This window comes from Aquarana catesbeiana, linkage group LG07, assembly GCF_042186555.1.
Source record: "Aquarana catesbeiana isolate 2022-GZ linkage group LG07, ASM4218655v1, whole genome shotgun sequence".
NCBI classification, from domain to species: Eukaryota; Metazoa; Chordata; class Amphibia; order Anura; family Ranidae; genus Aquarana; species Aquarana catesbeiana.
Window position 1 is genome coordinate 330,162,861 of NC_133330.1, and position 14,050 is coordinate 330,176,910.

General features: G+C 44.1%; 1 protein-coding gene across 14 annotated transcripts in view; it reads right to left on the reverse strand.

Moving 5' to 3' along the window:
* The window catches only part of NFIA (nuclear factor I A), a 672,115-nt gene that overhangs the window by 146,375 nt on the left and 511,690 nt on the right, over nucleotides 1–14,050 (reverse strand). For all 14 annotated transcript variants that reach the window (XM_073593840.1, XM_073593847.1, XM_073593844.1 and 11 more), the window contains one exon: nucleotides 13,737–13,811. In XM_073593840.1, the coding sequence (XP_073449941.1) occupies nucleotides 13,737–13,811 (75 nt within the window). The remainder of the gene's footprint in view (nucleotides 1–13,736; nucleotides 13,812–14,050) is intronic.

Below are 14,050 nucleotides of genomic sequence, written 5' to 3' on the forward strand. Positions count from 1 at the left end.
CAGCACTGGGCCAATCAGCCCTGTCCAGACAGAGGGTCAGGGGTCCTGCAGTCTCATAGGACAGTCAGAGGAGAATGAAAACTCCTCCTACAAGCTTTAACCAGTGCTTGGCTGGACACTGATAGAAGTCACAAGACTGCTGTAAATGCTGATGAGAAAAGGTATTTAGTGGTTTATATTTACTATAATAATTGCATTTCCATGTTCTGTGTACTGTGGGAGACCAGATATAGTGAATGCAGGGTCCGGGGTTTAGTAACACTTTAACCGACCAAAAGGAAACGAATAAAAGAAGTTCACTGTTAGAGGTTACATATGCATTAGGCACAGGGATACAGTGTAGGCACTGGTCTATGTTTATGCATCTGGTAGCTCCGAACTGTCACAGCTGACAAGTAAACACAGGAACCTGGATGGAGACGGTACAATCGGTAAAACGATCATCTGATATGGAGGCTCTGTAAGTTCACCCATAAATCAAACCCAGGGCACAGCTTCAAGAATGTGACTTTCTATAATTAGCTGCCACCATAACAACCTGTCATCCGGCTGGTTTATGTGCGGAGGAAGTAACATCACACGGAGGTGATCGGTTTTCACTGGAGAACACAATGTAGGTCTGACATATGGGAGGCCATACCTAGAGGAGGCCACCGCTCACAGTGCTCTCCAAATTTTATTCAGTGACGTGACACTAGGGATGGGCTCGAACATCAGCTGTTCATTTGTTCGTAGAATAAACGAACATATGGGGCGCTCGCGGCAAGTTTGCCCACCGTGGAGCGCCCCATAATGCACTGCGTGATGGCAGCGCATTGAAGGCTGCTGATTGGCCAAAGCATGCACCTGACCTGCATGCTTTGGCCAATCACAGCGACAAAAAAATGCATGGATTTTTTTTTCCGACGGATGTTGACTCAAACTTGTCTTGCATACACACGGTCACACAAATCTTGTCGGAAATTCCGAACGTCAAGAACGCGGTGACGTACAACACGTACGACGAGCCGAGAAAAATTAAGTTTAAATAGCCAGTGCGGCTCCTTCTACTTGATTCCGAGCACGCGTGGAACTTTGTGCGTCGGAATTGTGTACACACGATCGGAATTTCCGACAACGGATTTTGTTGTCGGAAAATTTGAGAACCAGCTCTCAAATTTTGTGTGACGGAAATTCCGATGGAAAATGTCCGATGGAGCCTACACACGGTCGGAATTTCCGACAACAAGCTCCCATCGAACATTTTCCAGTCGGAAAATCCGACCGCGTGTACGGGGCATTAAAGTGGTTCTAAAGCTTTAATGCATTCTATTCATTAAAGTGAAAAACCTTCTGTGTTGCAGCTCCCCCCCCCCCCCTTTTTCTTACCTAGCCTGATCTGATCCAGCGATGTGCAGTGGCTCCCGCCACTGTCTTCCTCCTTATTGCGCAGATTGATAGCAGCGGGAGCCATTGGCTTCCACTGCTGTCAATCAAATGCTGTGACACCGGGGCAAGGGGCAGGGCTGAGTCCCGCTGTCTATGTCAATGGATGCAGCAGCGGGGCTCGGGAGTGCGCAAACACAGGTGCCCCCAGGGAAAGCGGCTTTTCATGGGGGGGGGGCACCCGCCAAAGTGAAAGGGCCTGGAGCACCGACGGGAGACCCCAGAAGAAGAGGATCAGGGCTGCTCTATGCAAAATCATTGCACAGAGCAGGTAAGTATGACATGTTTGTTATTTTAAGAAAAAAAAAATCAAGCTTTAATACCACTTTAACTGCACCGGAAAAAAGTCAGGTCTCATACCCGGCCAGATAGGGCTGCTCCGTATGGCAGAGCTGTGTTAACCTCAGGACTGGATAGACAGTGCTGAGATAATACAACAGCTCACATATACTAAATGTACCTCATCTGTGTATTTAGCTCTTTGCTCAGAGTTCAGCTTTGAAGTAACTTTTGTTTGAATTCTCAATATAAAACTTCTGGACTTCTCTGAAGAGTCCCCTTTTGACACCACACAGCGGCAATACGAGGAGGCGGACATAAGGGGCGAGGATGAACGTAGATAAATGTAATCTAATTTTCATGTGCTATTCTGTAAATTTATTGAAGGAGAACTGGCTTAATACAATAAATAAAAGAGGCCAGATGGCGCTTTCATTCCCTGGAATGCTGCAAAGTTTGATTTACCAACATTTAGTAAAATGTAAAATAAAACGGCTCTATAAAATGATACCAATGCATTAGTAACCCGACATAAATACTCTGATCCTGTATTCAGGCTTCCAGAGAGTAAGCATTAGAGAAGAAACATTATGTCGCACTAATAAACTTTTTTTATGTACCTAGGAAGTAGATAAAAGATACGAGGGGAAGAGAAGAATCTAAATATCGAATAGTCCGACTATAGTTTATCGATTGATTGAAAAAACATATTGAACATAACAAGTAGATACATCTGTTTCTGCTGTCCTCTAACTCTGACAGAAATACTTCTATCCATAGACTACTCCACTCCACTGAGAATGCAGCCTATCCATTCACTAGAGACCGGTGACATCACTGAGAACAGCCTATTCATTCACTAGAGACGATGACATCACTGAGAATGAAGCCTATCCATTCACTAGAGACCGGTGACATCACTGAGAACAGCCTATTCATTCACTAGAGACGATGACATCACTGAGAATGAAGCCTATCCATTCACTAGAGACCGATGACATCACTGAGAATGTAGCCTATCCATTCACTAGAGACATGTGACATCACTGAGAATGCAGCCTATCCATTCACTAGAGACCGATGACATCACTGAGAATGCAGCCTATCCATTCACTAGAGACCGGTGACATCACTGAGAATGCAGCCTATCCATTCACTAGAGAGCGGTGACATCACTGAGAATGCAGCCTATCCATTCACTAGAGACTAGTGACATCACTGAGAATGCAGCCTATCCATTCACTAGAGACCAGTGACATCACTGAGAATGCAGCCTATCAATTCACTAGAGCCGGTGACATCATTAAAAAATAATCAGCAGAGACCAGTGACATCATGGCGGTCCCCTAGCCATTTACTAGAGACCAGTCACTTCACTGATAGCTGATTTCTTCCTCCAGCCAGCATGCGGCTTTGTGAAACTGGAAAGAAAGAAGAAATGAGAAGACGGAATATGTCATAGAAAGGCTGACAAGCCCGGCGGATGGATAAATATTAGACAGACAGCCTAGTTGTTGTCTTAGTTTGTTCTGTCCTCTTTTCGCACCGCGCTATAGACACAAAACGCGTGGCACTGACTTCAGAATTAGCAGCGTGGGCCTCTATTGACCGCCTAATTATGCCAGGTTCCATTTATAAACACGGCTAAACCACTAAGTTTATGGAGACTTTTTGTGCAGCTTTAATAGGATATTGATCGAGAGCGAGCTCTGAGTGGACTGCCATTGAATTGTGTAATGGCGTACAGGAGGCAAGGTCACTGGCGCTGCACATTCCCTGGCTGCAGGCTATTTTTTATTAAAATCTTTTTTCTTCTCCTCTAATATCCCGGCACAAATAGCTCTCTTTCTAGTAGCTGATCTTAGCACACAGGCTGGGGGAACCATATTTCACTACGGAGTCCTGGACTGGTGCTGCGATTCTAATTCCCTCCTGGAAAAGCACAAACAGAAGATGTGCAACACACATATATAGGGGAATTGTCTGACCGAAGTTCGGTTGTTTAGGCTTACTGAATTTTATATCACTCTACCATGTTAAAGAGCGCCTGTCATTTAGGGAGAAATGGTGCTCTAAAAGAAAAAGGAAGGGGAGACTAACAATGTACTACATCATATTTGTCAAACGCAAGGCCCGAGGGCCGAATCCGGCCCTCCAGACCATTTTATGTGACCCTCGCACCCAAGGGGAGGGATGGAAGTGAGATGTGAACAGCCTGTGAAAGAGAGCTGATTCTTGCACATTATGCATAGCAAATGCCTGAACTCTGCACTTTGTACATAGTGCACTCCTCAACACTGCATTCTGTACTGTACACAGCGCACCCCTGAACTGTGCACTATGTACGCAGCTCACCCCTGAACTCTGCACTCTGTACGTAGTACATCCCTGAACTCTGCACTCGGTATATAGCGCATCCCTGAACTCTGCACCCTGTATGTAACGCACCCCTGAACTCTGCACTCAGTATGTAGTGCACCCCTGAACTCTGCACTCAGTACGTAGCGCACCCCTGAACTCTGCACTCGGTACGTAGCGCATCCCTGAACTCTGCACTCGGTACGTAGCGCATCCCTGAACTCTGCACTCGGTACGTAGCGCACCCCTGATCTCTACACTCGGTACGTAGCACATCACTGAACTCTGCACTCGGTACGTAGCGCAACTCTGAACTCTGCACTCGGGACGTATCGCATCCCTGAACTCTGCCCTTGGTATGTAGCGCAACTCTGAACTCTGCACTTGGGACGTATCGCATCCCTGAACTCTGCCCTTGGTATGTAGCGCATCCCTAAACTCTGCACTCGGTACATAGCGCATCCCTGAACGCTGCACTCGGGACGTAGCACATCCCTGAACTCTGCACTCGGGACGTAGTGCAACTCTGAACTCTGCACTCGGGACGTATCGCATCCCTGAACTCTGCACTCGGGACGTAGCACATCCCTGAACTCTGCACTCGGGACGTAGCACATCCCTGAACTCTGCACTCGGGACGTAGTGCAACTCTGAACTCTGCACTCGGTACGTAGCGCATCCCTGAACTCTGCCCTTGGTACGTAGCGCATCCCTGAACTCTGCACTCCGTATGTAGCGCATCCCTGAACTCTGCACTCTGTATGTAGCGCATCCCTGAACGCTGCACTCATTACGTAGTGAATCCCTGAACTCTGCACTTGTTACGTAATGCATCCCTGAACTCTGCACTAGTGCATCCCCGAACTCTGCACTCGGTACGTAGCGCATCCTTGAACTCTGCACTCGGTATGTAGCGCACTCCTGTACTCTGCATGTAACACACCTCTGTACTCTGCACGGAGCGCACTTCTGAACTCTGCACATAATGCACTTCTGGTATTAATTGCACCTTTAAGATAGCCCCACTGTTGCAATTTGGCTACACCCACCGTTCAATGCGGTTCGGTGGAGGGCATGGTTGCATTCCTGCAACTATTCTCTGAGAAAAAAAAGGGCTGCATAAATGTATATAGTCCTACAAACCATAATGCTGATGCAGCCCACAATATAATTGAGTTGGACACCCCTGCACTACATTCTTTCAATGGCGAAAGGTTTATCGTATTTTAGAAAGTCATGTTTAAGTAGATGGAAACCCAATCACATAACCTTTTTTGTTGACTTATATAGGTCAATCAAATTTAATATGTTGGTAGAGTAACTCTTCCTCTATACATGAGATGATTGTGTTAGTGCACTTGTAACAAAAACAACTGAGTTCTGTCAGTAATACTTCTTTCATTTGCACTAAAATCCGCATTTTCAGGACAAGCTTTCGAGGTGTACCCCCTTCTTCAAGGTCCAAGCAGTACTAATCTTCCTCTCCCTCTATAGTAACACTCATTTTCCATTGCAAGTAAATAATGGATTCCAAGAGGAAAGTATTCTTGAAGACTCTTAAGGATACCCCAGTTGACAAAAGAGGTTTATCTAAAAACAATTTGGACTCAAAGACTTATCCATCTATCTTGGATCCAGAGCTCTACCAATAAACCAATAGTTTATTTTTTGCCACTTGTGTTCTTCTGGGGAGATTGCCGTTTACTTCCTGTCCTGGAGGAAGTGAGAGGAAACCTCTACATAGTGGAGGGAAATCCCCTTATAGGCCTCATTTACACTTGCAGTTGCAGCTGCAGCAAAAACATGTGGCTGAAATGCATTTTAACTGCCCCAAACCGCTCTCCCCTTAAGGCACAAAGGCAGTAGATGGGGTTGTTCACATGCCGCGGCCTGTTTGCCTGAATAGGGCTTTGCCTTTTACGTGGTTGTGGTGCAGTGGTGTGGGTTTTTAGGGGTAAAGACAAGAAGTGAACAGGCAACATAACTTATAGGGTCAAACACCCTCTAAGGCACGTGTCAAACACAAGCCTGTGGGCCAAATTCTGCCCACCAGGCCATTTCATGTAGCATTCACACCTCTTCTGTAACTGCAGCATCACTCTCATCTCCTCCCCACCTTGTCTTAGCAGTCAGAAAGGGGGGGGGGGGGGGGCAGAACTCCCCAACCAGATCCCGCATCTCTCTGTGCAGTTGTGAGAGGCTCATCTCTCCTCCCGTCTCAGCAAAGAGGTGGACAGAACTCTTCCAACAGATCCTGTGCCTCTCTGTGCTGCTGCAGCACCTCCTCATTTCCACCTCCCCTGGTCTCAGCATTCAGCAGACTCCAGCCCTCCCCTGGTTCTCCTCCAGACTCTGCACTTCCTGCTTCCAAGCTCTGCCCCCAGATTCTTCCCGGCAGCAGCACAAGGTAAGGGGGTTTACTGTAATGTAAGGGAAGGTGGGGGACTCTTGACTTCAGATGGTGGGGAGGCTCTTGAAATCTGATGTAATCTGCACCTTTTATTAAAATATTGCTTACCATGAAGGTACTTGTTCATGCACTTCCTGTTTTAGAGTGATAACGCTCTGTCCCTGTATCAGTTTTGTTCCTGTATTGTCCCACTCTCATATGCTCTTCCATTGAAGACTACAATTGGCCGTATCAACACACATGATGCAGGCATAGTCCACTATTGCCACCATCAGGAAACCCGTCCTGAGAAGTGCCCTGCAGCCATTGCTGAGCTCATATAGACAGGAAGTGATGGCAAATTGTTCTGCGGGAGATTAGCAGCACTGAGATGCAACAGAAGATGAAAAAAGTATTTCATTTAACCAAAAAAGTAATTGTTTATGATGCATGGTGCTTTGGCAAAATACATGTCAATGAGTTATCACTGTTAGGCACAACGTCTCCCATAGGGATTGTGGAATTCACCTTCCCGCCATTTACTGTGGGTGGCCCTGATCTGATAAAAGGGAATCAGACTTTTCCGACCTTTGCAGCACATCTGAATCATATCTCAGACATTGCTGACTCATTAGTAAAATTTAAAACAAAGAGAAGACTGTTAAATAAGAACCAAATGTGCTCCATACTGAGCTTGTCCTGATTTGACCGCACATGACTTTGAAAGTGGGACAGAAAGTTCTGATGGGCTTAATATATTACTTGTGTGAGTACAGTTTTATCTTATCTTTGCTCAGTGAACACCAGACTTGGCATCTGACTTGGTTCTGATATAAAACAGGCATGGTATATGGTGAACAGAGAATCATATGCCCTATAGAATATAAGAAACTCAAAACTCATTTTTCCAGGACGGCTTAGGAAGCAGAATAGACAATAAGGGGGTAATCACCCCAGACTTCTGTTTTGGGCCTACAGTTTGTGTTATCCTTGACTTTACTCTGGACTAGCCTTTCCTAACCAGAGTTGAGTGGAACTCTAGGGTCCCTTCAGAGGTTGGTATGGGTTCCTTGAAGAATGAGCACTTTCTGCCTCTCAGATAAGTGGCCACTGACACCAATGGCCTTTTGGTCACCTGTAAGGAAGGGGGTGGATTCTTTCCACTGTAGGGATCATTCCTCCCAATGACCACAAATGTAAGGGAGGCTCTTCCCACAGACCACTAATGTGAGGCTTATTCTTCCCACCGATCACCAATATAAGGGATATTCTTCCAACTGACCACCAATGTAAGGAGCATTCTTCCCACTGACCACCAATATAAGGAGTATTCTTCCTACTGGCCACTATTGTAAGGAGCATTCTTCCAACTGGCCACCAATGTAAAGAACTTTGATCCCATTGGCCACCATTGTAAGGAGCATTCTTCCCTTTGGCCACCATTGTAAGGAGCATTCTTCCCACTGGCCACTAATGTAAGGAACGTTCTTCTCATTGGCCACCATTGTAAGGAGCATTCTTCCCACTGGCCACCAATGTAAGGAACTTTCATCCCGTTGGCCACCATTGTAAGGAGCATTCTTCCCTTTGGCCACCATTGTAAGGAGCATTCTTCCCACTGGCCAATAATGTAAGGAACATTCTTCTCATCGGCCACCGTTGTAAGGAACATCCTTCCCTTTTGCCACCATTGTAAGGAGCATTCTTTCCACTAGCCACCAATGTAAGGAGCATTCTTTCCAGTGGCCACCAATGTAAGGAGCATTCTTCCCACTGGCCACCAATGTAAGGAGCATTCTTCCCACTGACCACCCATGTAAGGCGCATTCTTCCCATTGACCAATGTAAGGAGCATTCTTCTCACTGGCCACCAATGTAAGGAGCACTCTTCCCACTGGCCACCAATGTAAGGAACGTTCTTCCAAATGACCATCCCACTAATATACAGTGAGCTGTAGATACAGTAATTATTAGCAGGGGTTCCCCAAGGGTGGAATGTTGTTTCAGGGTTCCTCCATGTTAAAAAGGTTGGACAGAGCTGCTCAGGAACATGATTAGAAGGTGAGCAATTAATCCTGAAGCAATTACATAAAATATTAATTAAAACATTATGACTGTGGGTGACAATGCAGTTCCCCTATGGATACAGTACAGTGAGTGAGAATTATCACCCTAGGACAGGAAGTGTGTTACTGGCAGGATCACCAGGTGGAAAAAAAAAAAAGCAGCCACCACATCTAAAGACCAGTGGAGTGCAACATATAACAGACAGAGGCAACATTTCACACTGGATTACAGCTCAGATCTGGAAGAAATACCCATGTCTCTTGTAATTAGACAATATTTGCCTATGTTGAGTTCAGCTTTAATTTTATACTGTTGACTTCCTCCAATTGGGGGATTCCCCCTCACTTCCTGTATATTTATTGGTTATTGGGTGTGTCCCCTTCCAGGAAAATTGCTCCTAGCTTCCTGTTCAGAGAAGCTAGACAGAACAGGAAGTGAAGGGAAAGCCCCCCATGGTGTAGGTGACCAACATTTAAGGCCTGCTAGAAATTCTTACCTTTCCTTACGCTAAAACTAAAAAGTGTTGGCTGGAGTTGGGCTTTAATAATACAGACCAAGAAATGCTAGCGTACTGTCCCCCTGCCCGGCTGGTTATTATGCAGGACGCACACGGGAGACCTGTATACCGTAGTAATTTCCGTCCCAGGAACCTCTGCTTTATGGATGAAGTGAAGAGCGGAGATGAGCTCTGGGATCTGATATTTATACCTCGTATGAGGTCACACAAGCCTCCTATTTGCTGCCGCTCTCATCTCATGTTATAAATTTTCAAGCAATTATACAAATTGACTTTATATGGCATCTGTAGAGGTCACAGGATAGTATATACCGTCTTACGCTTCTGGAACTCAATCATGAACGACTTGAAGAGGGCTTTGAGCATAGAGCAGCCTTTCTCAAACTTTATAACATGAAGGAACCCTTAAAATAACTTTCAGGTCTCGGGGAACCCCTGCTAATAATTAGGTCATCTACATTTCACAGTGCATTAGCATGGGAGGAATGCCCTTTACCTAGGTGGCAAAAGGGAAGAATTTTCCTACATTGGAGGTCAGTTGGAAGAATGCTCCTTACATTGGTGGTCAGTGGGAAGAACGTCCCTGACATTGGTGGCTAATTGGAAGAATGCCCCTTACATCAGTGGTCAGTGGGAAGAAGGCAACTTAAACTTGTCTGTGTTAAGTGATCCTTCATTCACCTCAGTGTGTCAGGAATTGTCCTGCAATCTAAAAGCATGCGTTGCATGGCCTGCTATGTTTATACATAAAGAGACTTTTCCAACCTAGCCAACAGTGACCTCAGCAGCGCAGACACAGCAGATGGGTTACCCAGAGACACCCAGGTGATTCTTTTGCTTTTTTGTTATAAAAAAACAAAGGCTGATTTTGATAGGTGGTGCAAGCCCTCAGCCAGGGCTGTCTGTCTTATGTTTGGGCAGAAGGCAATCGATAGGCCTTTGATCAATCGAGCAGGATGGCGAGAGGTCCTCTTAATTCATTGTGTTTAGTGAATATTGACAAGCTGGCAGAGATCGGCTTGCGCTTTTGTCATTCATACTGATGACATTAGCACTCTGGAAAGGTCAAACAAAAACTCTCAGCTCCGCCGGAGCTTCAGAGAAAGGGGAACCACAGACCAAAAGGGGTGAATTTTTACAATGGATGTGATGTACATAAAAAAACATCAGTTGGATTGAATATGTTACTTACAGCAGCCAATAAGATGACAGCTTTTTTTCTGGTGCAGGCTATGCATCTGATTACGTGAACTAGGTTAAATAAAAAAGCAAAAAATGCAAGCTTTTCTAATTTTTACACTACATGATAATGAAAAAAACAAGGCATTAAACCTCTGTTTTAATATTATTTTGGTGCTGAGCATGTGCAGTTTTTTTGGTCGTAAAAGTATTTGTGTTTATGGAAAAATATTCCTTGAAAAATAGCAACCAAGGAATCCAAATGCTGAAAAGTGTGGTCTTTTATAGGTGGCCATCTCATGCCCATCCTCTGTAGCGACGGGATACATGCATCGACTCTTTCAATGAATTGAGAAAGAGCATACTAGATTTCCTTAAAAGTCGAAAAGATGAAGTCACGTGACAAGTGACATAACGCGTAGGGTGGAGCTGGGTGACGTCATTGCATTTTACCAAGTTGGATGGAAGTAAGGTTCTGTGACCCTGATGTGTACGTTCACCTGTGAGATTCAATAATTTTAATGTGAGTGTAAAATATTATAATAAACAAAAAAATTTATGGTAATACTACACTATGGAGGTACTATAAAGAGAAAAGAGCTGGTGTGGGATGGGTAGAGGTGCTACTCAGCCCCCATTAGTATGCACACAACAAAAAACAAAAATGCCCATGGGACTTTTAAAGAGCACACCTTAAAACATACCAAGTAAAATTTATAAATGATTTATTCAACGCACATTTAAAAACAACATGTAATACAGAAAGGAAAAAAATATAATAAATGTCATGTGTATTCATGTAATCAACCTTTCCATGAAACCTGGATGTGTCACAAAGATGACTGTCAGTAGTCTGGAATAGCTGTGCTAGGCTGTGCTAGGTCTCGACGTGTTTCGCGAGAAGAGTCTCGCTTCTTCGGGAGAAGCACAGATAGATGCAATTGATGAAACACTCCTGGCCAACTGATGTAGTATGGATGACTCTTTTTAAACGCAGCCTGCCATATTACCAGCCATCAGCTGTGGCATATTACCAGCCATCAGATGTGCAACCCGTTTCCCTCTGAGGGTGTGGGTACCTTCTTGGTGAGATATACATCTTCCGCCCAAGTTCTGGTCTCTTGAGGTTGCTACTGATTTCCATCTCCTCACACAGCTGGGAGTTTGTTGGCATGGTTGGCTTTTCATGCATTAATCATTTTACCTCTATGGCCGTTTTGGTTTGAAGTGGCTTTTATAATTTAGGGTGATATACCCACCCATATACAGAAATTTTCTGACTACTTTAAAAAGAGTCACCCATACTACATCAGTAGGCCAGGAGTGTTTCAGCAATTGCATCTATCTGTGCTTCTCTGGAAGAAGCGAGACTCTTCTCGTGAAACGCGTCGAGACCTAGCACAGCTATTCCAGACTACCAACAGTCATTTTTGTGACACATCCAGGTCTCATGGAAAGGTTGATTACATGAATGCAAAATGTATAAATCATTTAATAAATCATTTATAAATTTTACTTGGTATGTTTTGAGGTGTGCTCTTTAAAAGTCCCCATGGGCATTTTTGTTTTTTGTTGTGTGTACACTATGAAGGTAGTTATTTGATTTGAGCACTTGTGATATGGTGAGCAGAGGAGACCTCTTAAAGTGATATACATCAAATGGTGCACCTGATTGCCCCTGATGATCCTGGGAAGGTGCATATGACCTGTACTGGTGTATGGGTTCACATTTGACGGTTAGGGCGGGTGAACACATTTATGTTTTACCTTGATTGTTTGGTGTGGGAACATATTATTGTGGTAGTTGCAGCTGAGCTGATTTAATTTAAGAGTAAGTGAGTTTTTGGCTAGAGTCATACTAGATTAACATTGCAATGTCTTTTTTTCATTAAGAAAAGGAAAAAATTGACTGGCTTTTTTGAGAAATTCCTACACGTTGGACTGATGGGAGTACCGATCATTGACCTCATGGGTAGCTCTAAATGACCCAACCCTTGCCCAAGCATGTCTTAGCCGCTGGAACAAGATGGAAATTTAAAGTTGCTGTTATGTTGACCACACACTAGAAGATACAATCCTCCGATAACAAAAAGGCAATTCAATCAATTAATTGCTTCCATATCCTGCTTTCAACATCTTTCCAGAAATCATTTAACAGTAGGATCCGAAATGGCTCAGACTGATCACAGTAAAAGGTGCAAAGTGCAAGATGAACCTGTGTTAAATGAAACATTTGACAAGCTGCTGAACATGTTGCCATTCTGAAAATGTTATTGCCTGGCTGTTATGCTGACCTTTTGACTTTGATACTTAAAGTCTCTAATGTAAAACAAATCTGCAGATTAGGAGTCAGAAGTCTTCTTTTTGCATATTTGCTCTGGGTTGACTACACAATGTATGAAGAAAACGGGTGACTTGCTTTAGTGACCGCCATGCCACTTGGAGAGTGGGATCTGTGCCTAAGCCTATGCAAACATCAACCTTCATAAAGTGGAAATTTGCATTTCAGCTTTGGAAGACCCCAATGGACATGTGTAGAGGATTGTTGTTACATGGAAGACCCAGTCTGGCATCTTATGGTGCCTAATATCCAGTTGTTAATGTAGCACAGTACTCTTTTTAGCATTAATGTGTAACAAGAGAGTGAAGCATGAGAACCATTTTAAGGTTCTAGAGTCTAGACCAGCCTCAACCTTTTTAACGTAGAGGAACCCTTGAATTAACTTTCCGGGCCCAGGAAACCCCTGCTATTAACTATCATATCTACAGTTCATGGTACATTAGTGTGATGGTCAAGAAAACGCTCCTTATATTTGTGGTAATTGGGAAGAATCTTTTCTTAGTAATAGCTAAAAAGATCAATGTTGCCAGTGGTTACACATCAGAGAGGCCGATGATGTTTATTGCTCAAGAAACCCCTGAAGGAAACCGCGGGGTTCCACGAAACGCTGGTTGAGAAAGGCTGGTGTAGACAAAGAATTAATACAGTTCTGGGCTTCACTTCCTTATAGTCTTGCAGCTGGTATAGCTGAATTTTGAAAGTAGTGACTGCAACAGTTGGCACCATGCAGAACCACAGGAAGGAAGGAGAGTCATCAGCACTCGGTTGAAGATTAATACAAATTTATTTGTGAAACATCACAAATTATCATCATCAAAGACAGCCTACGTTTCAGGCCTGCACAGGTTCTTCAATGGTCACTGCGTCATCCTAAAGTAGGCATTCTGCACGGCCCCAAAATGTTGGCTGTCGTTGACCTACAGTATGTGACATTTCATGAATAAATATGTTTTAATCTTCAACTAAGTGCGGTTAACTCTTCTTCCTTGCAATAGCCAGCCTGCCCATTCATGATCATTTAATGACAGCAGTGAGGCACGAGACACTTTCTACCAATTTTTTTGCTGATGTCATCTGTCTGCATCAATTTAAGAGTTCCCACAAACAGATGTGACAACTCTGAAACTTTTACAGGTACAACTTTGAAAAAAAATAATCAAATAACGGGATGAGACACTTACTTTGTGAGACTCGGACGAGTTCTGTAACACTGAAAACTCCAGAAGTCACAAAACTGTCTTGGAAGCCCAAATGACCTGAAATGAGAGAACAACACAATTGAGTTTTTATTACACACATCTATTTTCAGATGAGTCTTAACAAGTTATCATCCAGTTTGGTAAAAACAGCATTGCTTTACTGTGCAACGTGGTCTTCTGAGTGTTATGCTTTAAATGAACCTGTGCCCAGACTATGGACATTACTGTAACGGAACCGTCTAGCACCCAGCTTGGGTGCCTCCGTCAAGATATAGCTTTCTCCAGTCTGGAACCAG